Source organism: Stegodyphus dumicola, chromosome 7 (genome assembly GCF_044657685.1).
Source record: "Stegodyphus dumicola isolate Sdum_Otavi_A_Nest chromosome 7, ASM4465768v1".
Classification (NCBI taxonomy): Eukaryota; Metazoa; Arthropoda; class Arachnida; order Araneae; family Eresidae; genus Stegodyphus; species Stegodyphus dumicola.
In genome coordinates this window covers 142,460,677-142,487,618 of record NC_140774.1, presented here as the reverse complement: position 1 = coordinate 142,487,618, position 26,942 = coordinate 142,460,677, and the positions used below count along the sequence as shown (strand labels likewise).

At 31.0% G+C, this 26,942-nt stretch overlaps 1 protein-coding gene across 1 annotated transcript in view; it reads left to right on the top strand.

The window, feature by feature from the left end:
* The window catches only part of LOC118185843 (uncharacterized), a 150,072-nt gene that overhangs the window by 67,880 nt on the left and 55,250 nt on the right, over positions 1 to 26,942 (top strand). The window contains exons 15-21 of the mRNA XM_085820875.1: positions 3,056 to 3,332; positions 6,375 to 6,557; positions 11,262 to 11,483; positions 12,947 to 13,029; positions 16,069 to 16,277; positions 16,582 to 16,772; positions 21,770 to 22,028. Of these exons, the coding sequence (XP_085677001.1) occupies positions 3,056 to 3,332; positions 6,375 to 6,557; positions 11,262 to 11,483; positions 12,947 to 13,029; positions 16,069 to 16,277; positions 16,582 to 16,772; positions 21,770 to 22,028 (1,424 nt within the window). The remainder of the gene's footprint in view (positions 1 to 3,055; positions 3,333 to 6,374; positions 6,558 to 11,261; positions 11,484 to 12,946; positions 13,030 to 16,068; positions 16,278 to 16,581; positions 16,773 to 21,769; positions 22,029 to 26,942) is intronic.

Genomic DNA, 26,942 nt, shown 5'->3' with positions numbered 1-26,942 from the left:
ACTATAGAAGATGAAAGTATGAAAGTAGAAACATAGAATAGTTATTTTTGAAATGAATGTCAGTATCTACAGTGTAGCACAGATTTTATTTCACTGAAATATCTGTGTTTACAAAGTTATAGTAAATATAAACGTGGGACAGACATTTGGGATATCCCTTACTGTTGTGATAGAATACACTAGATAACTTGATGTTTAATTAAGATACAATAACAAGCCGAATAAATATTAATAAATATAATTTAGAAACCAAGCAACAAAAATCAGCGTTAGATTTTTCAATCATTATATCTTATCTCGTTCATTTGCGCTTTTGCAGCTGAGAATGATGGTTCGGTAAAACCATCGAAACTAATCCTGTGAAAATTACAAAATATAACGCTGATTTTTGTTGTTTGACTTCTAAACTACCTTGATGTTTCTTTTGAAATATTGTGAAGATAAAATATTATATAACACGTGAATCTAAATCCATTACATCAGTAGTCTCAAACTGACGGCTTCCAGAAGCCGCAAAATCCGAAATGCATTTTCCCTAAAATGATTAGCATTATTGTAATATTAACTATTAGAATAAGAATTTGAAGAACAAGATTGGGATTTTAATGATTTGGATTCCAATTTTGAATTATTTTCATTACTATTAAAAATGAACGTGAGTAATGCCCCAGTAAATTCTTCAAATGAAGATAACTAATTTACAATATAATATAAACCTCATTCACATACTTGAAGATCCAGTTTGCATTAGCTTTTATTCATACTTCTTAAAAGACAAATACCCTCAATTACAATTATTGCAGTAAGAGTAATAGCCTTTTTCTTGGAGTATATTTGTATCCAAATATTTTTTCCGTGCATCCGTATATGAATAGAAGCAGAGTGATCGATGAGCATCTCCAGTTTGTGATAAAGATAATTTCTAGTAATTTTTTTTTAAGTTTATGAACTTTAACGGAATCGAAACGCCATGAGGTGTTTAGCTAAAAATTGTAAAAAAAATAAAGAAAGAAAGAAGTTAAGAATTATTTACATACAAGTATATGTAGATATTTTCTGTGTATGCTTCAAAGAAAAAGTGTAATAAATAAAAGGAAAAGAATAGGTTGTCGTAATTTATTCTCAAGTTTGTCTCACTCAAAAAGATTTCGTAATCAATTGATTTATTGTTTAAGTTTTTATTTATAGTTTTTTGTTTTTGGTTAATTTAACATATTATAATTATTTGAAATAAATGTCATTCTGAAAACTTGATATTAGCTATCAGTGCGTTTGAATTACAAGGTGTAACCAACAGAAACTTCTTGCACATACCAGCCTTTAGAATTTACAACAGAAAATTAATGACAAACCAGATTTTTTTTCCTTTGCGTCTTTATTATTACTATTTATGCATATTTTGATAAATATATTTTAAATAAAATTAAAAAGTTTTTAAAAAATTTGTTTTGTAGAAACAAATTGCCATTTTTGTTTTAAAACATCGGCCCGCCAGTTGTTTATATATTACGCATTTGGCCCACGTACTGTCTGAGCTTGAGACAAATACATTAGATTATTGTGTCCAATAAAAAATCATATTTTGCCAATATCTCCAAAGCCAGAAATCAAAAGAACCGAGATCCACGATCACACTGACCTGCTGCCAGAAAATCCAAATTATAAGCCTTTTATTTATAATGCACTCCATCCTATTGTCACCTACTTAAAATCTTAATAATGAATTTATCCTAATGACCTATCATTGTAGTTTATGCATGTGGCATGTGACCAAAGGGGGTTATTGTTCAGCAACAAACAAAAGCCAGATACGAATAAGTTAGCAACTATTATGAAGTTTATTTAACATGACTTGAGAATTACGAAGAGGAAACATTTACAGTAACTGAACACCTATTTTTCGCAGGTCGCAGATTATATCACATACATTTCTCTAATTTATGTAAAGTTTCCTGAAATCCATCCATACCTTAATCTATTAATTATCACTATAAGTTCAAAAATAATCATGTATCAATTCAAGGTTGTTGTTTAGGAAAAATTTCAGATGTGCAGGTAAAGACAAAATCTTAGTTTCAGGGGAATTTGCTCAAAACTAGTTCATTCGAAGCTATGGTTAATATAAGCCTTATTTACATTTGTTTATAACCATATTTTCTTTACATCTTCTTAGAGTATGGATTTATTCGTTCATACGAAACTGGAAGTGAAATTAAAAATAATTAAGTAAAAACTTGTGGATGTGGTAGATGTGGAGCAAATATTTCACACTTATTGTTATGTATGAAAGGAGCGTTCACGTATGAAGGACCAAAGTTATATATGAAAGAAGCATACAACCTGCTAGGTCGGGATAGAGATTTGGATGTTTACTAAAGGTTACTAATGTTAAAATGTTTACTAAACTAACAACATATATATTTTAGTTTAATACATGTTCAAATATTTACTAAAATAACAACATATATATTTTAATTTAACACCTTTTCAAACTCAGTGAAAGTAATAGAGAAAGAAAAAAAGAAATTCAGGTCTTTGTATTATAAGGAGAGGTCTTATCTTCTTCTTTTTAAATATTTTATAATATTAAATTACCATATTTTCTGAATATGAGCCGCATAACGTCATAAGATGTACCTCACATTCATGAGATGGATTTTAGAAAAAACATGGTTATAAATATTTATGATGTCTTAATTTTTAACTATTATTATTAATTTGGTTTTTATTATTATTATATTTATTATTAATCTTTTATATACTTATTCTTAACTCATTCAGGAATATTTTTAATTTGTAAGCGTAAATTTGACAACATTTTTATGGAAATTCAAATTCTTTATTTTTGGTTAATTTTATCATTAGTTATTATTAAAATTTTACATTCTTATCCATATTTATTCAGCATTATTTTCATTTTATTAAAATAATTTGGCGATTTATCTCATATTAACTGCCTTCGGACTATAAAACACACCTTAATTTTATGTTAATTTTTTAGCACATTTTATCTAAAATCTACTGCTCTGCTTTCATACATTTATTTCTTTACCAGGAAGTACTCTCGGCTTCCTTAATACTGGAGATATGGCTGGAATGTCAACGAAATTGGAGAAGATTCAGTCTTTTCTAAGTAACTTACGTGATGGTGTGACTTATAACACGACAAGAGTCATTCGTATCATTGAAGCGTATCACCAAGTACCAACAATGATGGGATTACCACTAAACTGGACAACTAATGCTACCTTGGCCTATTCTGTCCGCGCAGGTTTAACGTTGAAGCTGAACGAAAATTACGAGGTGGATTCTCAAGGTTTTCTTAACCCCAGGTTTAATAACTTTTTCTCTTGTGTAATTAATAATAATATAAAAATAAAAATATTAATAAAAACTGCAAAGTACGATTGTATAACAGAACTAAAAAGAGCATTTTTTCCCCTGATGAGAAAAATACTTTTCTCCTTCAAAGTTCAAAGTACATTGCACATCGCTGAGCTATTTAAAAACAATTTCCCATTTGAAGCTAATGAAGCATATTTGTGCCTCTGTTAGTATTAAAAGAATTTAAAAGTCGTTTCTAACGCCATGTATTGGGTTGTTGCAAATGAAATAGCTATGAATGATCTCAGGTTTCTACTCATTGCAGCAGAAAGCAAGAGCTTATTTCTTGAAAATTTTATGTGATAGTATCGCATATGGTGATGCAACGTTAGTATTTGTTTCGTACAATGAAAACATTAACGTGCATTGAAACATTGAGTAATAGCGACATCAAGTCAACTGCAGAACACTGTTATACCTTTACTAGCTCAAATTTGGGAAATAAAATAATAAACTGCAATAAAAAGCGTCAAGAATTATTCGTTGGAGGCAGATTCATTCGCCACTAACTTGCAAAATTTCGCTGAGGAGAACTGTAGTTGAAAAGGAAACTCGTGGGCGTTTACTCTACTCAAAGGAAATTTCAAGAAATTGAATAGAATGAGATCCACAAGAAACGGTACGAAAGATAGCCCACATATTAAATGCACACTTTTCAATTGTTTCACGGCACTTAAAAATGATGGGAGAAGTCAGGAAGCTTGACAAGTAATTGCTGCAAAACAAGAAATCATGAAACTGCACTAATGAAAACAAGAAAAACGGCATTTTGTTTCTGTGCTTTGGATTTTGTGAGCAAATTTGTATTTGAATTTGTTTGGAACACGAATTATTTTCCTAGTTTTGTATGCTAGAAATCATTTATATAAAAATTGTTTTAATACTTTTTCTGCATTATATTTGTTTATAAGTATGCTTAAAGACAGACAAAGTTCAAAACAAATTTGGTTTTTTGATTCTCTTATGTATATTTTTTCCTACAGCTTTCAATAGATCAATTACAACAGTAAATGATCTAGTGATCAATTACAACAGTGATTAATCCTGTAGTGGAGATGTATATTATGTGGATTTAATTATTTTTTAATAAGGGCAGCTTAAATATTAATAAAACTTATTAATAGATAACTTATTAATAAATCTAAAACAGAACATTATAAAGAACTAGATAGTGTTCATTTCATAATACTGACAAGCAATGTTTCGCTGTAATTTAGTAAATAAGTGAAGGATTTAAGTGGCAATGAATTCGTTTTTAATTCTGCATTAGATTTTCTGTAAAAAATGAAAGCTAATAATAATCGGATAATTGTTTTTCTATAAATTTACTCATGACTTGCTAATTTTTTTATACAGTGTTATTACCTATTGACTTCATATTTGTGAATGAAGGATAAAGGTTTTAGTTCTTTTATGTAAAGTAATTTAATATTTTAAATGTATTTATATGATCTGTATTAAAGTTTAGATAGGAAGAGGTTATAAATGGAGTTCAAATGTTTTAGTGTATTAAATTCTACGCTTTCTTAGAGGAAGCAATTTCAAAAGAGGGATAATCGCATAATTCTTTATTCAGTTTTGAAATTTATTTAAGTCTAACACTTTAACAAGTGCATTTGAATAAAACTAAACTACAAACTTTAAATTATACGAAAGTGCAACGCAACATAAGAATTAACACCAAAAATGTATATACTTTTAGTACGAGTTATTAAAAAAGAGTTATTAAAAACGCACAGTATTTTCCCTTCAGTGGAAAAAAATGAAATAAAGCAATTGTATTCTTATACTTTTATAATGTTCATGTAAAACTGGGCTGTATATTATAAATAATACTTTGGAAATAATTACGATGTGGACTTCTTCTAGCAGTAATTCTTTAATATACAAATTATTTCATAGTATACAACGTATAAAAGCATGGAAATGAAGAAACAGATAATAATGATAGTGCTGATAAGGGCATTGTTGAAGCATCCCAAACCATTAGCGTTGTGAAGCCGTTTTCTTGCCAGCTAAATAACGCTCATATTATTCGTTCCATTGCATTTTAAAGTGGGAAGCAGAGGAAATAAATCATAACGGAAATTTTGGTTTATTAGAAATAAAAAAATCAATTGGTTTTATATACAGTGGACTCTTGGATCACAAACAAATTGGTTCACGAATAAATCTACCAAATGAAAAACATCTTGGATGAGGAACGATATCTCGAGATGCGAATAAGTATAAGTAGGTATCAATTGATACTCCAAAATGTAATTAATGCATTGAAGGAATTGAACAAAATTTAAAGGGAAAACGATGATTCTAAGATAGAAATGAGAGGTGTTATAAGAGGAAGAGAGGAGAAAAAATCAGAAAGTCATGATGTGATATATTTTTAAACTGAATAGGATTTAGCTTTAAAACAATAATATCTTGTTGCTTTGTCTTCTTCACCGTTTTCTACTTTCGTCGTTAACTTTCCTTTGTGGAAATGCGGTAAAATTTAATTCAGGTTTTCCTATATCTTTTTCTTTTGTACTCATAAATATAGTGTATATGTTAATACTGTGGATTCCATTAGCTTTGCATTACGATCTTACATTCAAAGTATTCTCTTCTAGGCAATCACTTGGGATCCGAGAACGGATTAATTCATTTTACATTAATTCCTATGAGAAAACATTGTCTCGATTTACTAAACGTATTATCTACAGGAAGGAATTAATTTCTTGAGCCAAGATTTCACCGTATTATATGATTAATTTGAGCATAAAAATTCAAAACTGAATTTCTGCCAAGGATTCATTTGCTACGAAAAGCATTATTCTTTTTTTAATCTCGCTTAAAACTTAAGATTAGCATTTTTTAATTCAAGTTCATTTATCAGTTAAGTAAAACTTCTAATTAGTTTCATAATTTACAAAATCTGTGTATTTATAGACATATTTTAATATCTTGAAAATAACTGCATAACTTTCAATAACTATGTAATTTATTTTCAGTGCTGCTTTGACTTTCCTGAACAGGATGGTAGTAGATTTTCCCACTGTTACACAAATAGGAGTACAAGCGAATAGTTCCGGTTACACTTCTACTCAATCAAAAGCTAAACTTATTTATACAGAAAAGAAAAAACTACTTAGCTTTGAGAAACCTTCAAAAAGTCAAAAACTGTTAGAACTGTTGTAAGTACATCTTAAATGTCTTCTACTGACTTTTATAAATTTTATTTTATTTTGCTTTTTATGGTTATGTTTATGTTATGTTATGATATTGCGCCAGAAAAGAGTTTCATTGATTGATATTGTTTGTTAAATATTTTACCGCTTGTTACTGTTACTATTTTTTTTCTTTTCTTTAGAAAAACTGGAATAAAAAATTTCAGATAACAGTCTAAAACATGGGTTTCCAACGGGATTGGTATGACCCCTTAGAGGTCTACGATGTTTTAAAGTTAATTTGTGATGATCAAGGCATCGATTGGGCCTTGATACACAAATATGCATCGGTTATAATCAAAATGCCGTTGGTTACAAAAATGTATTAATAGAACTGATAATTAATTTTTCATTCATATGAAACTTCATCGTATAAATAAATCAAGTCTTGTTCAAAAAAACACGGGTAAAGTTTTGGAATTTAAAAGTCATTCGAGAAAAATACCCCAAAATTAAAGTTATTTACTGGACCAACATTATTCGCTTTACCTTCTTTTTACCCAATGGAAGCAAGCCTTGGTCATCTCAGTAACTTACTGAAGAAATCAAGATGCAGGTTGAATACATCTGACCAAGGTGATTTATGAGTTTAATTAAGCAATTTTATGCTAAATATTAGCGCCGCTATCACATGAATTAAAATCGAACTTGTGGGCAGTAGAATCTAATTTTGTGTTTATATTTTTAAAACTGAAAATAATAATAACACAAAGAATAAGAAAACGTAAGTCTAATAAACCATTTTTTTCCTAAAACTTTTGTTCGTACTCTTTGCCTCGCTGTTATTCATGCACAATCATTTGTATTATTTTCATATTATATACTCATATTATAGAGAAAAATATAAGGGGTTCGATGAAGAGAACTATTCTTTAAAAGCCGTTAGACCAAAGAAAAAGGTTTGGAATCCCTGGTCTAAAATCCTGAAGAATTTGAAATTAAAATTCTAAAAGGTAAAAAATATATAAATTATAAGCTTAAAAAACAGTTGCAGTCTTACCTTGGCATGCAGATTTCACTTTAATACATAATTAATCAGTTTTAACTTACAGTTACGACAGGCCTATTATTTTAAGAATTAGGCTCTAACTAATTAAAGATATGGAACATTAATTCTTACAAACTGTTGAAGATGACAAAGAAAAAAGATAAAGAGTTTTGTTGTGATATTATTTCATCATAAATTGATACCACGTTTAAGGAAAATGTTGTTTAAAAAAAAATAAATAATTGTATAAGATTTAGCTATGCATTTATTTCACTGAACCGCTTGCGCATGAGGCTTGCAACAAATTTTTCCCTTGCACGACAATACGTTTATTTTGCTAGAACATGAAATCTGCTGATTGAGAAAAGCTTATTGATAAACAGCTCTCTGAAATGTTTAAACATCTCAGAGAGCTGTTTAAAAACAGTCTTCTTTTGGAAAAGTATTTTCAGTATTTCTGATTTCTTATTTTTGTAAATTATTAGTGAATCATAGGTAATTTTTTAAAGTTAAAACTACTATTTCAATCAGTTCCATTAAAGGATACATGAAAATAAGAAATTTTTGGCAACAAAATATCTTTAATACATTTCTTCCGGAATTTTGAGATTCACACCATAAGATTTTCTTAGGACTGAAGAAATCTTTAAAAATAAAGTATGATAGTTATGCTAAATTTCTGATTAGTAAAAAAGTAAATAATTTTTTTAATTATGTAAAAATTAGTAAAACCCACCTCATATGTAAACTAAACTTGTATTTTTGAAAAGGTTTACCAAGGAATCGTTTTCGTGTAAAATAGCGTACATACATTGTAGAAACCATCAGGAATTTTATTTCGGAATAGATGATATGAGAAATGTGCATTGCCCTAGTCGGGATTCGAACTCCGAACCACCTAATTTTAGCCGGATGTACTTTCCAGTTGCACCATTAACGCATGTGATAAAGCAAAAGAAAATACTTAACATATTTCCCCTTACATAACAAAGACGATTGGGGAGGGAGGGACTCAATCGCTAATTCCTGACGTCCTTCACCTTTCGGGAGCCACTATGGAGTCATTTTTAAAATTGTATTGGAACCAGAAAACAGGATAAAACAGCTATGCTCTAGCCGGGATTTATACTCTGAAACTTTCGATGCTTTTCAATTACACTATAAAGGCACCCGGCAAAGAGAGAGAAAATATTTTACAATATATGCTTTTTATACTGAAGGAAGAAAAGAGGACAATAAACGGCCAGCTTGAAGGTTAAATAATGTGGTTTCATTGTACGAGTACGTTATTTTATAACTGTGTACCTAAATAGAGATCTAGTAGCGATAAGCAGATAAAAATTTAGCATTTATAAATTTGTCCAGAATTTGAATTTCGGTGTAGTAGTATATAATTCATACTGATGTTTGCAATGGTGTGTAAATCTGAGCCAATTTGCACTAGAATGTTCTTTTCAAGAATGATCACCCAAAGCAAAACTTTTATTGTTTGTCTTAATATAAGACGCCAGTTACAAACATATACAGTTTTCGCTCTAGATGTCTTTGTATATGAAATCTATCATATTTTGTGTGAAAGACATGGCAAACATGCCGATTCTGACTGATTATTAGGCGGCTCCTATAGATAATATTTTCTACAAATTATACTGTGGCTCCAGTTTATTTGCCGCATATTGGCAACCTGCCTATTTGCAATAACCAAGTACAAAAACCTGCCTATTTGCTCGAGGATCCGCATATCCAGTTTTGTGCTATGTTAAAATTACAGTTTCGCCATTTAATGCTTTATTACTTACTGATTATTATTATTATTATTATTATTCGTATTCTGCTGTTCATAGAAAATCTATTTTGTAGCGACATACTTACCACAAATGTAGATATACAATTTTATCATTGATATAGTTTGATATCGTTTTATATTCCTTTCTACGTTATCATCGATTAGACCAAGGAGCTTGAATTTGTTAAATTTAGAAACATTTTGAAGGTAATGAGCAACTTTTTTTTTTAGTGTAAAAGCTCGATCGCGACAATAAACAAGTTTAAAATCCGTGTTGCTTGCTTTTTATGATATTTATTTATACTTATCTCACACTATTTGTGTATAATATGAGTGCGCATTTCAAATGCATCTTTTATAGCATCTTTTTATAAGATCATTCACACAAAGTATTTTTGCTTCCCTTGTGCAAAGCAAAGGAAATACTGTAAAAGCGAAATAATTTCGGGTATTACATTTTAACGGAAATATCTATTTTGATCGTTTTCGAGTTCAAATTTACGATTTTTTTTGCGTAAGGCCTGTACATACTGTCGGAATAAAGGACTTTTTTCTCCAAAACGCGTCGTAAAATGGATTTTAAATTATTCAAAAAAGACTTTTTGTGATGTTTGTACGTACGTGTATGTATGTACCTCGCATATCTCATAATCTATTAGCCGTAGAACTCTGAAATTTTGTATGTAGAATTGCTGTAAAATCTAGTTGTGCATTTCCTTTTTTTATTCAATCGGCAGCTTCAAAAATATATATGTGCAATATGCTGCTGAAAATTAATCAGTATAGACAAAAAGTAAGACATCTAGAACCAAATCCACAAAGACCCAAAAGAAGTGAAATTCAAAACAGTAAAATTTTCTATAAATATGTAAAATTAAATAAAAGTCAGAAGAATTAAAGAAACGTGAAATACAAAAAATACATTGGAAGAGGAATGCAATCAAATTTGATTTAACATATACATACAGACTCATTCCCTTGCCACAGTTAAAAGTCCTTCCCCGGCCTTTATTTTCGCAATCATTGATCTGCAAGTATATACTTGCAGTTACAAGAAGGGACTGACCGAAATATTCATGTTTTGGCGATGATTAGTTAAAAAAATAATTTTCGACAAATAACGAAATCTAACTTTTAATGCGGTCTCCCGTTTCCTATACTTATATTTCCTATACTTATTAAGTTTTATACTTATTTATGAAAACATAACACTAAAATAAGACGTTTGACTGTCTTAAACTAACTAGATATTTAATTTCAAAATTTGCGGTTTTTGATGTCATTTTCAACTTGCCTTGAAGGATCGGTTAATTAAGATAGAATAATTCGAAAAAATAAATTTAAATGAAGTTCAGCAAAAATGCGTATAATTTAATAGGCTGTACAAGGAAGTCATATCGTGTCCACATCAGATTCTTTTAATCATAAAAACTGAAATGAACTTGCGTTCACTCACTTGGTAACTCACTTGGTAGAAATGCATTCATTTTTTACAATTAGTGATCAATATATCAGTAAAATATTTTACATAAATTCGTAAAAACTACTACATTGAAACGTATAATTATCTGTTTGTAAAAACTGTAGCAAACACTTGCTTTGGTAATTATTAAATATTTAGTAAACTTCTTTTGTAAGTATAGTATTTATTGCTTTGTTATTCATTTAAAGATTAGGAATCATTTATGTAAATTCATTACAAATAATGTATTAATATATACAGAGTTTTTCTGTTTATGAAAGCTGGAATGAATCTCTGTACCTGCATTCACGAAATTTTTAGTGGACTCTCCTGTAATGTTTGTTGTATCGAATATAACAAAGCCTCTTTTAGTAGGAAGCGTAGTCTATTTTTTAATAAGTCGTCTATAAATAATATAAACACTTTTCGTTACAGTCGAACAAACCAATTGATTAGAGGTGATCAATACATTGACATACCTGATTGGGATATCGAAAGGAAAATTTCATCGTGGTGTACAAATGATAATATGAATTCCCTACTCGGACTGGAAATTTGTCTGGATAAGTCTTATCCTATCGTGACACATCGTCTGAAACCATGGGCCTTGATGGCAGGATGGTGCAAATGGAGATTTGTTATAAATCCATTTGATAGGTATGTATTTTTAGTGTACAGTTGCGGCTGAATTTGTGCAGGATTTCTCACTCTTTGTTTTAAGTGTTAGTTTATTCAAGTTTATGACTTCTGTTCATGTCAAGATGCATATAATTCGCTCTTGACGAAAAGACCTAAGAAGTATTAGCTATTCTGAAGTAGCTGCTACTTTGGTGAAGTAAATTATTTCTTAATTAAATTTCACATTCGAAAGAATACAATTTAATTTTTAATAAATTAAAGACTATATTCAGATATTAAGTACTGATATCAAACTAAGCATATCATAGGCTTATTATAAGCTGTAGGTTGCATTAAGATTTTTTGAAAAATAACAAAGTCAAATTACATAATTTTCTTTGCAGTTAATATGAATAACACAATAAAAAAATAATAACACAATAAACTGAAGTTAATAAGAATAACAAAATAAAGCTAGTCAGAATATGAAGGAATTTCAAAACAAGCATAAATCTTTTAACATTACCATAGACTGTGAATTTAGGCCAAACAGATAACGTTTCACATTCCCTCTGATTTTTGTATTTTGACAAAAGAACATCCGCTATTGCCATGTGTCAACAAAATCATAATAATATGATAACCATAATAAAAATAATAATTTATAATACTAGTAATGAATTAATTAAACTTACTAAACAAATTAAATAAAATAAATGAATTAAATAATTAAATCAAATTAAATAAATAAATAAATGAAAATGTTAATTAATAAATTAATCAAAATAAAATAAAGAAAGAAATAAAAAGAACGTATGAGGTTACTTATTAATAATTTGAACTACTAACACTCGCAACAGTTACCAGTTACACTGCATGCTGTAATGTTTTAATGCCTCTTTGATCGTGTTAGGAATACATTATTGAACTTTAAGAAAACTCAAGGGTTGCTGAACATATCTGAATATGGATGTCAGAAGCGATTAATTGAATACTATTATACTACTGGAATTTAGTTATGTATTTAAACTTAACGAGTTAATTAGACGGTTATTTTAGTTAGACTAACTAAAGAAGCCTTAAAACAGAGCGTTGAAAAAATTTTCTGTAACATTTGTCACTTCTGTGCTTGTCAGAAGTGATTGCCCGTTTCGTTGCGAGTAGCTGCAAAGCCTGAAATTTTTTAATTCGAGACATTTAGTACCATACTCAGGTCGGAAATGAACAAAATCTAATTTTATTTAAGATCTTTTCAAGTTTTGATTTTCTTAAATTTGATGTTCTTTTAGTTTAAGACTGTTTAAATGCTTAGTTTAATGCTAGTAAATCTTTATTTAATAATAAAAAAGAATGATTTTAAGTTCTTTTAAAATGTTACCTATTAAAGGTGTTAGAAAATTTCTGCTTTTATCTCATTTCGAAGCTTTTCAATCAAGTATATACGAGGCTGAAATTACAGAAAACTGATTTTATCGTCCTTGTCATAATTTTTTCCTCTCCAGGAAACTCAAGTCATATGATTTGGAACTAATAAAAATACCACAAGGAAAATCTAAAGAACTCATTTTGAGGTTTAGTACCCCTGGTAAGTTTTGCATACTATTTTACTGTTATTTTCAATTTAGTTATGAATTTATTACTTTTAGCAATAAATGTATATTATTGGACAAATAAATACATAAGCTATTTAAACATATCCTAGTTTAAATTAGGTGATGTTGATAAATTGAAAATTCCTATTGAAAAACCAAAATTCAAGTTATAACAATCTAAAATGGACTCATTTTTAAAATATTAATTTTAACTTTTCAACAATAAAGATCAAGACATTTATTGTTGTTAATAAACAAATATTAGGTAACGTTTTAAAGAAAGCTGAAGCATTCATAACAAAATGAAAAATATAAATGTAGTCAAAATTAGTTTGTTAAATGATTTAGTCAGTAAAAGAAAAATATGTAAGTAAATAAAATGAAAAAAGAAATAAATAAACACTGACGAAGACGTTTTAATGGCACGAAGAACATGTAGAATAACAAATTAATTTTCAAATGCAATAGTGACCCTATCGGATATTACGGGGTGGTTTAGTTTGGTTTACCGGATTATAAGCAAAGCATACGGGGTCTATCCGCCAAAGAGATGAAACACCTTCATGGAGAACTTTCTAGAGTAAACTGACTCGTATCCACGTTACGTATGGGGAAAACTACGAAAGCACTCAACCAGCGTATTTACCGAAATTCGGGTTCCGCTCGAACCACTAGGATTCAACAGCTTTACCGCTAAGCCACTGGTGTGTCGGATATTACAGGATAGAAGCAGATTATGGAGCTCGGAACAACCATAAGACAATAATGCCGTGTTTAACAATGGTTCACTTATAAACGAATGACAGGTGTGTTTGATGAGTATACAGCCTGAAAACAACATTTTAACTACGAGTATGGCTGATATACAAAACTGCAGGTGTGATTACTCTACCAGTTTTCTGAATTGTTCGTTATGTGGCGCAGAGTCTTCCCTTCCACATATCCTATACGAAGAGTGTGTGGCATTCGTTAAGAGGTTTTCACACATGGCTACAGTCCCTGCTAGACGGGACTTTTCTGACAAACGAGATTCTGGTAGCAGTGGTTTAAACGGGAGGATTCCTAGAAAAAAGAGCCCCGCCTGAAGCGAAGTCCCGCCTAGCTACAGAAACTATGTTGAGGCGAAGCGGGAGTTTTCAAAACCTCACGGAAAATGTCTTGGCTAGACCTCAGTCCCGGGTAGAGACAACCCAAGCAGACGAAAGTTCTGCTTCTGAAGTCTCACGTGATCCCAATCTGAGCGATAATCGATTAGTGTTTGGCGTTCAAGCCTTTGTAGTATGTGAAAATGGTAACCTAGCTAAGTGGGTTTCCTGGAATTGTGCGGGTTCTAAGAATTGTCCCTTTGGACGTCAAGTCTCGCATAGCCGAAACATAATGTGATTGGGACTTTATTCTCACCAATGATGGGACGAACTATAACACTTTCGAAAGATCCGTGGTAACTTTAACTAACTTCTTCAAAGGTAGCATTATCTTAAAACGAATATCGTTACCTAGATCTTCAGATCTTGAAAACATGCAGTTGAAAGCACAATATTCCGGTAACTGATGATATCAACCGCTCACTTCTAATTGAGTTGATTGATCACTTGAATTGAGACATGAAGCGTTCGACTGCTAATTTCCTGCTTGAAGAAAGAGATGCAATTACTATTGTGATGCAATATGCTGGACATCTGTCATATGCATGTAAGATCTTGTATATAATTTCAAAATATGCATATAATATCTTGTATATAATTTCAAGATTAAGATATCAGAAGCAAATCGTAGAAAAGAAAGCGTCTAAAATAAAAAGAAATGTTATGAGCTTAGATTTCTAACTCTCTAAATTAAAGTAAATGCATCATGTTAACTATAAAGAAAGGTTTACGTCTTTATAATAATAAAATACGTCTAAAAGGATGAAATCTTTAACCTGCATTGTGCCTGAAATTTTACGATGGTAATTCAAAAACTTCGTGAAACTTCTATATTTAATTATTTTATAGCAAAACATATGATGGTTCAAAATTCATAGACATGATTATTTCGCAGCAAAGCACAAGATGCTCATTTGGATTACGAATAACCTGAAAATCTTCAAATTTCTAGCTCTTATTGTTTCGATATTTTTGATTCCGAAATCCAAGTCTAACATCATCCAATAAATTTTCGATCGCCATGTATATTCCAACACCAAAAAAGATCATTACAAATCTCGTGGGCTTCTTGAGCTTTCCGGCATAACATAAGTTTTAAATATTATATATAAATTATACAGGTTATTTTTAAGGTAAAAGAAATCTTCCTGTAATCCCTTCGGAAAGTCTTAGTGTAGTAATCAGAGTAGATTAAAATTTGTGCAATAGTTACTCACTTTTGTAGTTTTTCATTCATTTGATTAGATAAAAGTTACCACAAATGTATAGCTATATTTCGGCTTTGGTAATAGAAATACTACCATGTTGAACATTTTTAATGAAGTTGTAGCCAGCAATAACATAAAGCTTCCATGTGCCATCAAAAATCACACACAAAGTTATGTTTAACAAATAATGCTCAGAACTACCTTAGAGGTGTAAATAATAAAATCTAACGATATTGAGACTGTAAATGTAGTCTAACTTTGCCAGCATATTAAATAAGAAGTTCTTTACTGGAATGTTTATCGCCCAGATATGTACCAATAACTCCATTCCCATTCAAATGAGAAACATATTCCATTCCCATTTGAATGACTAAAAATCGTTTAAAGTTCTATATTCGATTACGCAAAGTACTAATTGTATGGACGTTTTGGTCTTCCTTTTAGAATTAAATCAAATTTAGCTTCGCATAAGAAATTTTTAACAAACGCATCCCTCTCTGTCAACAAATAATCTTTTATTTATCGAAATAATCATCCCAATAATCAAGCTAATGCTTTACCAATCAAAACTCAACAATCTTATTACATATTGGAAATTAAACATTTTTTCTTAAAGGTAGAAATATAACAACTATTCTGAAAATCATTTTTACGAATCAATCATTATTTATTTGACTAGGAAGCGAGAACAGCCGAGAAATCTATGTCACTGCAAATATGAATGAAACAAATGGAGAAATGAAATTTGAACTGAAGCCTACAGCATCTTCCAATTTCCTCATATCATTCATTCGAGATATTATAACAGATAGTGGGAAAAATATTGGATATAAAAGTGTTGCTATTTTAAAACTGGACAAAGATCAGCAGTACCAGTTAACTTACAAAGTAAGTGCCATTTCTGGACTATTCTTAATTCAAATTAAATAAAGCATGAAGAATTAATTGTAAATTACTCAGTTATCGTTTAACGGAAGTATTCTAAATTATAGGTATTTTTATTTTGCAAAGTATAATAATATAGTAATGGATTCAAACGAAACTTGGAAATTATTTTCAATTGAAGTAAAAACTGAAAATCGAAAAATCATTATTAAAAGATAATTAATAATATTTTTTAATTATATGAATGCTACTGAAACTTTTTACAGAGTTATTTAAAGTTTGTTCACTTATATCATTCTTTTATCAGCAACAAGATAAGATGGAAGAACGGGAGGATTTCGAAGATGGCAATAAATCTCCAAAACCTCAAAAAGTATTTCTAACGACAGATGAACGGTTTCTATCTTTGGAAACTCCATACAATAGGTACAGCTGGAATATCCAGCATTTTAAGAAAGGAGAAAACGAACAGAAAGAGTTGCTTCTGTCTTTCGAAAAGTAAGTCATTATTTTCGATTCGGTTCTTATGAGTTTAGAAATTTAAGTCCTCGTTTTTTTCCCTCTAGCACTTTCCAAAATACCAAATTAACTTCAAAATGGAAACTTAAAAAAAATGTTCTGATGACGATCACTCAACCAATAATGGATAGTTTAGACTTAAATTTAGAACAGCTAAAGAATCAGCATAAAAATTCGGTATTTTTACCAATAATTAAAAGGGTCATAAAAGATACCATATCGCACAGTTGTACTTAATATCATGGAAATTATAATTGTCATACTTTACAAGCTATTTACATATATATTGTAAATTTTTTGCTTTTTAAGCAATAATTTAAACTCTTTCTTCTCTTGGACATTAGAGCTTCATACGGTGAGCTATATTAAAATTTAAAACTCAGATTATCTTTTGGCTGGGGTGAAATTCATTCTGAGCAGGATAAAATACTGAAAGTGTTCTACTTACTACCAACTTAAAAATCTGGAATATTTTGGTGATACAAGGGTTTTAAGAATGAGCGAACCGGACCCTATAGTATCACTATTGACTTCCCGGGTAGCTCAGTTTTATTATCAGAAGATATGCTTTCTGCGTACCTAAATTACCTACACTGAACTTGATATTTGATAATAATGAAAATAGCAAAAAATGCATCCGAAAGAAATGACATTAAATAAAAGCAAAAATCTTCTTAAAAAGTCTAGAATTTTCAAACCCGACATTATTGACATCCTAAGAAAAACTAATAAAATCAACGGCGAAATTTTTAAACAATAAAAAGGTAAAACTTTCTCAAACATGGTTTTTACAACTTTGAAAATCTGATGGTGCCTTGTAAACCTATAAATCCTTTAGAACCTAAAATTTCTCAATAGATTTCTGACAAAAGGAAGAAACTCTTAAAGAATTATCAAATACTAAGAAATTTAATTACTAAAATATTTTTCTATTCTTTGTAGAAAAACATATGTATTTATTCCATTATTCAAGAGATTTATAGATGTTGTTTGATATCATCACTTACAACTTAAACATATCGAGAGGATAAAGTATTATTAGATTTTATAAATTCTATAGGTAGTATAGAATATCAGAATAAAAACGAAAATATCTTAAATGCAGCTTAAGATTATTATTCTGAGAATGAACTTAAAAGAATGAGAAAAAGTGACATAGATGACAACAACATTGGTTTCTTGAAAATTCTGAATCATGCTGCTTGAAAAGCAGAATTACAGCCAATGGATAAAAATAGCGCTATAATGTGACGTATGTTCGCTACATCGTCCTTTCTGGAGTTGAGGAGCAGCGGCAGTTATGTTGTCAGATTGTTTAAACAGCGGGGTAAAAGAGAAAACGCCCTAAAATGGTTACAAAGGAACAAATTATAAATCTATATGTTGGATGAGAAATAATGTGGTTACGATTCGATATTGCAAAAGGTCATAGTGCACAACACTGTTATCAAGGCCATTAAAAATTATGTAGTGACGGTAAGTTGCTACATTGTGCTATGGCACAATAGTTAAAAATATTTCGTAAAGGAAAGTATGTTATTTAAGATCGGTATAACTTCGGATGACCCCAGGTTGATGGCCACATAATTCAGCTCCGTGCTTCCTTTGCCAGATGTAATCATAGATGGACTGATCGGGAGATAGCCACTGAGATAGACATATGCCACAAATCCATGCTGCCAATTCTGCATGACATCCTTGAATATCGTCAAATGGCAGCTCGTTAGGTTATCCATACATTGTCCGAAGTCGTAACCTTGAATGCTTTTTGAACAAGAAAAAATAGCGATTTCACTGAAAGAACCATCAATCGTCCTTAGAAAGTGTGCGCTGCGCTGCATGATTGCGGCATATGATATTCATATGATGATACTGTACCACGCTGCATATCAAGGACAGGCTGTTGATGATACCTACTACTGGGATTTCTTGCAACATCATCTGCATCTAGCACTCAGGAGAATGCGACAACACTTGTTAGTGAAGAACTTCATCCTCTTCCATGATACTGTCAGAATGCGAGCTCTGTAAATGATCTCCAGTGACGGTGACGATGATAAATATTTGACCACCAACCAAATTCACATAAAATGAATTCATGTGACTCAAATCCTTTTCCCCAAATGGAAAAAGCTTTAAAATGCATTCATTACAATATAGATTATCCGTACTATGGGTGGTTTCTGCCGGGCGTCAACAGAAGTGCTGATACTCACGACAAAAGTTGAAATGCAACAGAAGTGCTGATGATCAGCAGTTCACTGACAGTATACGACACCTTTCAATAATTTGCACTGATGCTAGAAATTATGATAAGTGGTTATATAAAAGGATTGTAAGTATAACTACGGTAATGAAGTTTTTAAGAAATATTCCGTATTGTCACTATGTTTTATCCAACCATTAGATATGAATTTAAGACTGAGAGACCTTTGTGTTTCCGTCTATCTGAAACTTGATAGCAGTGCTCAGTGATCTTAGCCACTTCGTCAATCACGGGTTTGGCTTGAACCAGTATTTTTTTGTTGCTTTGGGTTTAATGTAAACACAATGTTTGGTAGATTTTGCCTTTATTATGAATAATTCCCCCCCCCCTCATTTAGGAATGCTAACTTCATTTCTTTCAAGAATATTTTCTAGTTCAAAAAATAAAAGAAGTTTTCTGTGTAATGAGGAAAACCATAAACATGAATCCAAAACTTCTTGTCATTTCTGAAATAAACTAGATTATACTACCGTACTAGTTGATATTTTAGATTGACAATTTAAAGCTACTGAATAATTCTTTGTAAAGTTTTAATTCTCTAAGGTTTATCAAATTCTAAAAATGTGTGAAAGCTGACACTTTAAATTCGAAGTTCCAAAGTTGCTGGAAAATAATTCTTTGAAAAGTTTTAATTTTCTTATTTTTATCAAGTGTTAAAAATGTTCGAAAAGCCTTTGTACGTCATAGCTCAAGTGCAAGGAGTACTGATAATTTCTTTGGAGTAAGCGGCCTGCAATTTTAATAGCTGTATCAGTTATCAATAAAAAAAACGAAATACAGGGGTAGTACAAAACAATGGAAACAGTTCAAGATTTGCTTTTATTCAAATCTTGAGCTGTGATTCAAATCTTGAGCTCTTAGACAAAATGTAAAAATTAGTACTGCCTTTTTCTTTTTTTCTTTCTTTTTTTCTGTTAGTGTTTTGTTCATCTTCTCGAGGTTGTACATGAGTGGTTGCTAGAAAAATCCTGCCCATATAAATAGATTACACATTATATACAACCTAAATTGCATGACAACGTTCAGTGTTGCTAGGACTACTTTATTAGTTTGATTCTTTACCTTATTTCTATTCCTAAGCTAGCCATATTATGGTATTTCATTCATATTTATGTGAGGTATCCGTATTTCTCCCGTTGAAAATGTTTACATGGAGGTAATATATATTCCATAGCAGTATATAGGAAATTTTAATTTTAGACATAAAAACTGTTTCATGATGGCAAAACAAGCGAAATGGCAAAGTTCTGGAAGAGCAACCTACAGATGCTCATCTAGCTGCGTCTCGCTGATATCATCTGCAACGCTATTGGGAATAGAGAGAGCCCTACTATGTGAGATGTTATGATAGCAAAGAACGCTTTAGTAAAACATTGTCAGCAACACATAACTGTGAACTGAAAATGAAATTAAGTGGTAGTGAAAGGAAGATTTTAAAGACTTTTCTTGCCTCGACAAGAAAGACCACAAGACAAATATCGCAGCGGAAGTTAAAAATAGATTTACAGAACCTAGTTTCGTTTGAAATATTTGTAAGCCAATTATATACACGCAATTTGTACACCCGAACTGCTGTTGCAAAATACTTTGTATCGCAGATGAATAAATACTACAGATTATAGTAATGCAAGGAACTTGTTCGGCGGAATGCTGATCAATGGAATGTCACATTGGGATCTGATGAATCAACCTCTACACTTTTATTCCTCTCAAGAGACATGTTAAAATTTTGTGAAAGCCAGGTAAAGAATACAATACGCTCTTCCCCTAAATAGAGTTATGACGGCGGTTTCATCATACCTTGGGTATCTTCAACAAATCCCACTATGACTGTGAAAGAAAGGATGGTTACCAGTGACTACGTGACTATTTTGATGCAGACAATTGTTTCCTGTACAGATTGCACATTTTAGAGATGATAGCTCTTCAGGTCATAGAGTTTCTAGAAAGTCATGTCATGCTTTGAAGGAGATGAAAGTGAAACAGCATCTGCAAGGCCGAGAAGTAAGTATCATAGAAAAGCCAGAATAAGAGCTTTATGCTTCTTCAACAGCTTTCAACGATTTGGAGCCATTTCTATAAAAAGAATGGTTAACGTACTCTTATAATCCAAACTTTCTATGCGTCTGTTCCAAAGAAGACTCATTGTGTTTTACTGGTAAATACAAAAGTTATCTTATTCAGATATATAATATTTTGTTTTTTACAGTATTCTCGTCACTCTGTACTGATTCTCTAAATGTACATTTAAATATGATTTAAATACACACACACATATATATATTTTTTAAAACGTGTTGAACTTTTTGGAGCAGCAGCTCTTGGTAACTTTTAGGCGAGCTTACTACAATTTATATATATCCGACATGAGTACAAAACACAGTAGAATTTTGAGAAACCTAAACTGATATTAAACAAAAATTCGACTTCCGGAGAAAGGTTAACATTAATTTCAACTTCGAAATGTGTCATCTTCGAAAGCTAGAATATTTCTGAATTTCTCTAAGTTATATTGTAAATAAATTATGGTTTTAAAGTGCTAAAGTATGGTATGAAAAATTTTTCTACATTTGGCATATCATACGTAAATTTTTCTAGATAATGCAAATTTCTCATATATTGATTTTCTTAGTCTCATATGTAGTAAACTGTGTTGAAATAACTTAATATTGAACATAGTTAGTTATATAATATGTTTTTATATTTTTAGCTTAAATTCGAAGGAAAATACATTATCAGGAATTCTGCCAGATATCTACTGGGAAAATGAATCGAAAGCTTATGTACAATTCCGAATCAACTGGAAAGAACCGAAAAGAAATTCAAATTCTATCAGTCGACAAACTGTATGCTTCGTACACTTCCCTAAATCAAATATAGAACTTGTAGGGAACTCGCTGGAAATGAGCGGAAGAGAACAGATAAATGTAAATCTGACAAGAAATGCAAAGCCTAGTGGGAAGCTGCTTGTGAGTATTAATAATAAAACTTATTTAAAATGGCTTTTGTGGTAAATGGGGAATTTAGAATTTGAAAACATAGTAACAATCTAAAGTAAACGCAGTCTTCAGCAGTAAACTCACCAGACAGCTCCGACAAGTTATAAAATGTGTCAGTTTTTGAAAACTAGGATATTTCTGAATGTTCAAAACAAGGAAAACTAAAGAAACAAGCTACAGGCAAAACCTGAAATTTTCTCAATAATCTCTCAATCTTTCAATCTCTCAATAACTTTTCTAACCTTCTATTGATTGCTGTATTTTTTAACTCTTATAATTTCTTTATAAATACCCTTGAAAGGAAATTTAACTTCATCAAAATATATAAAAATAATGTATTCCGATAAATTTACCAAACTAATTTTTTCTCTTTTTGTTCTTTTTTCATCTTATTGAACGGGAAGGTTAGAGCTAAGTACTAACAGTATTAATCTTTGTCATAGAACTGAATTTTTCCCTTGTTGATGTCTGTTTAATTCGTTTCTGGGCTTTGATAAGGCTGTATCATCAATGCAAATTCTGGGGAAAATTAGGTTTCATTAAATAGTCCTCATCAGGAACTAACAGTAACACGTTCTCTATGTAGAAACCTGATATATTATTTATTACTCGTTTCATAAGACTCGAAGTCGCTTTAAAATGAAACAGAGATCTTCCCTCATAGAATGAACAGAAAAATATAGTTGTTTCTTTTACGATCTGTTTTAGTGAAATACCACATATAATCATCACTCTTCCTTTCTGTAGGCATTCTACTACTTCGTAAGATTCAGAATCATGTAACTTCAATTATGAGAAGTTAATAAAAAATTTCGATGCATTTAAATGATTATTTCCTTCTGTATCTGTATAACTTTCATCGTTCACTCAGCTGAGTGGTAGAATATGCGAGTTAATTACTCGCATATCTTACCACTTAACTGAGTGATCGATGAAATTCACGTTCATTTAATCATATTACTACAATCAAGTCCAAACTTTAAGCAATAAAGGGGAAAAAGCAGATAAAAAGAAAAGTATTCATTCGAATTCACTGAAACTCTCACAGATCATCTGATACAGCAAAAGGCACTAGCATGGGGGACATCCAAAGAAAATATCCAATAAATAGGTAGCAATGCGTTAAATAAAAATGTAAGATTTTGCACAGATAAAAAAGGTTCTTTGTGGTCGAAGTCTGTCAGCGCAGAATATGATGATCTCTCCTGGAAACATTTGCCCTATAGTATTAATTCATGGCAAGAATAAAATCGTCTATGGAGGTCTGGAGTATCTGGTGCTGTTGATGAAACAGAAGCATTTTTATCTCATAAAGCTGAATTCACACTGGGCCGGTGGCGCGAAAGGCGTAAACGCGGAAAGCTCCAAACTTACTTTATTTCTTGCTTTACGTACAAGAAGAAACAAAATGTGGTAGGTTAGAACAATAAACGTAAGATGACTGCAACAAGGAGATGCAAATAATTTAATTGAGAATATGCGCTTGAACGACATCGAAAGTTTTTAAAAATATTTTCGCATCATACTTCATCAGTTTAATGAATTTCTAATCCTCCTTGAAGCACTTATCCGAAAGCAGAACACTAAATTTCGTCAGAAAATTTGTTGTCTGGTATTTTCTGAAAAAATTATCGTTTAGAGGATAGGAAAAGGATCGTTATGTATATATATATATATCTAATTTATTTTATTTATGAATTTTCTTGAATGATAATTAAAAAATCTTAAATGCATATTTCAGAGAGTGAGCTTTTCGACACTATAAAATTTTTTGCAAGATTTATGTACTTCGCTTAACAAAACTAGTTTAATTAACATAATTAAAAATATATTTTATTAATAATGAGTGTAGGGATTTTATAGAGCTACCAATACCACATTTCAGAAAAAAAAATTTCGAAAAAATAAAGAAGCAGTTTATTAAAGAAACAAAAAAAGTTAATAATAAAGGGAAAAAATTGAATTTTTATTAAAACATATTTTCTGCCTTTTTTTATATAATTTTTACTATTAAACGTAGCTTGAATTATTTCAGTTAACCATTAATTAATAAAGTGTTATTTTATAAAGTCACTTTTGCCTAAAACTCACTAAAGTAACTTCATATAACATTTAACATAACATTAGCATGATATTTTGTTTTTTGTTTTGAAAACTGAATTCCACAATTAGGAAATATGCTAATGCTCACGCAAGTGTGTTTTAGACTAATGAAACATTATCATCAGAATTAAATCTCTGCTCGGTTCTTATTAAATTTGTGTGAAAAATGCTCATGGTTTTTGAGGAAAACAAACTTGGAGCCATTAAAATGCCTAGCTGTGTCCCATAAAATCCGCATCAACTTAAGGCTGACTTTTGTACTAATTTAAATGTCACATACTGGGAAGCTTCTTTTCTGTATAAGTAATAGTTTTTCTTAAATTTTTAAACAAATGGCTTACTAGTTCTTCATTTATATAAAATTAAGAACTAACAAAACTTTTGAAATTAGGTAGAAAAGGAACCTTTTACTAGTACCAATATCGATTTTGCTAGTTTGGTGCTAGCCAAAACAGCTTTTACCCAGAGCAGTTTGTGAACTGTGCCAAAGGTTAGAGATGAGAGGATGTTATGAGAAGGATAATGCAAAGGATAAAGCGTTATCTGGGAGGAGAAAATAAGTTTGTAGTTACTGAAAAATAAATGCAAATTCCTCGTGAAAGAAAAAAGAGAAAGAAGAATACCAAGAGTTGCGTACATAAAAATTTGGTGAATTCCTACTATCAGCAAAGAAGAGAATAATCGAAGCCCGTACTTGCAATCTTCAGTATCAGCAGAATTTCTTTCTGGGCGCGTTACCTTCGCGTTAGCGGGTCGGCTGTGTAAAACTGCTTTTGAACCTTCATGTTCAGAGAATTGAATAATTATCTGAGCAATTCTGAAGCTAGCGATAAACCTTGTAGTAAATACCTTTTTAAAATACTAACTCCTCCGCTACAGCACCATCCGTGATGGGACTTGAACACTCAGTTTTTGATTTTAGAGGACAACGTTTTATCCATTAGGCAGCAGGGGCCCGTAGAAGCAATCTTAAATTAATGCACATTTTATGAAAAATTCAAAGTTATGATTTCGAAATCTATGATTATATTCCCTCAAAAATCTGTTGATTTATATTAGTGTGTAAAAATGATCAGTCATTTCTCATTTATGTTGATATTTATGCTTTATTACGTTTAATTTCTATGAGGAAACTAGCCATTTTAAGCTTTGGCCTTTGATTTTTAGGCCGAAAGCGGTGTTCATTTTATTATAGAAACACCTACTAATCAGGCACTGTTACCTCCTATGAAGGGACAGACAATTTACATCCATACCTTCTTCGGGGTTCAAACTTGGACCCTTCGATACGGTAGTCAGAGTCACTAACCACCTTCCCGTCTAGGCGGCTTATTATTTTTATTCCTAATAAACTTGAGAATTTTCTTTTAAATAATTTACTTAATTATTCTTATGTGTATTTTATTATCATCTGAAATTTTTTTATTACGATTATTCCACTTAATTTCATATTTTTCTCAAGAAGAAGTATTGAAATAATTAATTTAAAACCTACGGTAAAAACTGGATATTTGATATAAGATTTCTGAAAATGACTCGAAAATGTCAGGAAACTGAAGATGAGTCAACTTACTCCATACTACGGCTATTGGAAAATACCGCTTTTAAACTCACTTCTGACTGATTACCCCTTTCTGCTCCCATGTGCGATCGCGTTGGTGTGAAATGGTCTTAAAGAATCCGGGAGCGAACCTTAAGAAAGTTATATGTCGATGGGATTCAAGACAGCTGGTCGTTCCCTAAAAATAATGTTTCCAGTTTTAAATACTATCTATAAAAATGGGATCAAAACCCATGGTTGCAAGAAATGGGCGATCATACTGAGCAACATGAGATTTCTGCCTGACTGCAGTCACAATACCACGACTAAAGATATGGAGATTAATATAGTCGTCGGCAACAGTTCCTACCCAAAGCACCAATCCATTACCTCTGTATACCTATGTGTTTCTATAACAATTGCCTCTATATTAAGTATTCACTATTATAGCCATTGCTTCTGTATTTAATATTTCGCGGATGTTACTGCCGTTATAGTCAGTTTCAGGACTTTTTCAGACTAATAGTTATCATGAATCAGTCCCTAAATCAAACCATGACTCCATTGTTATGGAATCCAGCTGAAGCGATCTTAACACTAGCGTAAGATTAGTCAGTAATAGTTGTAGGTGTCAATGCTACGTAAACCACTGCTTCATTTGTGAACTGATGACTTTTACATATTTATCTGTAAAGATGCAACATCGATAAGAACTAACAACTGCCCCTGACATCAATCGTCAGGGCCCTGGAAATAGGGCATGTGCAACGACTGTGAAGGATCATGAACTATCTCATCGTAACTAGAGAAGTGGTTGTATATGGTCTGTCTATTGTTCTTATTTCATGAAATTTGTAGAGTTCACATACGACATTTATCACGATGATGAAACACTGTTTTGTATACAATACATGATAACATTTGCAGGGAACCCAACACTGAACAATGGTTAGTGATATATAAACTTTGACATATTAACTAATGACGCTTCAAGAATACCGTCCGTTACAAAGGGTTGCATGATATTCAACCCCTGTGATACTAACACATTCAGTAATAGCGCTTCAAGATTTCCCCGCTGTTTAAATGCATATTGCATAAGTCAGGTGTTGATCGCATAGAGGTTATTTTTATTGCTTACTATCAATGCTCTTTTGGTCAAAAATGAATGACGGTTTTCTGAAGAATATTCTTCACTTGTAGAATTTGTTAGATTTCTCCTCTTTTTGGAAGTTTTCACT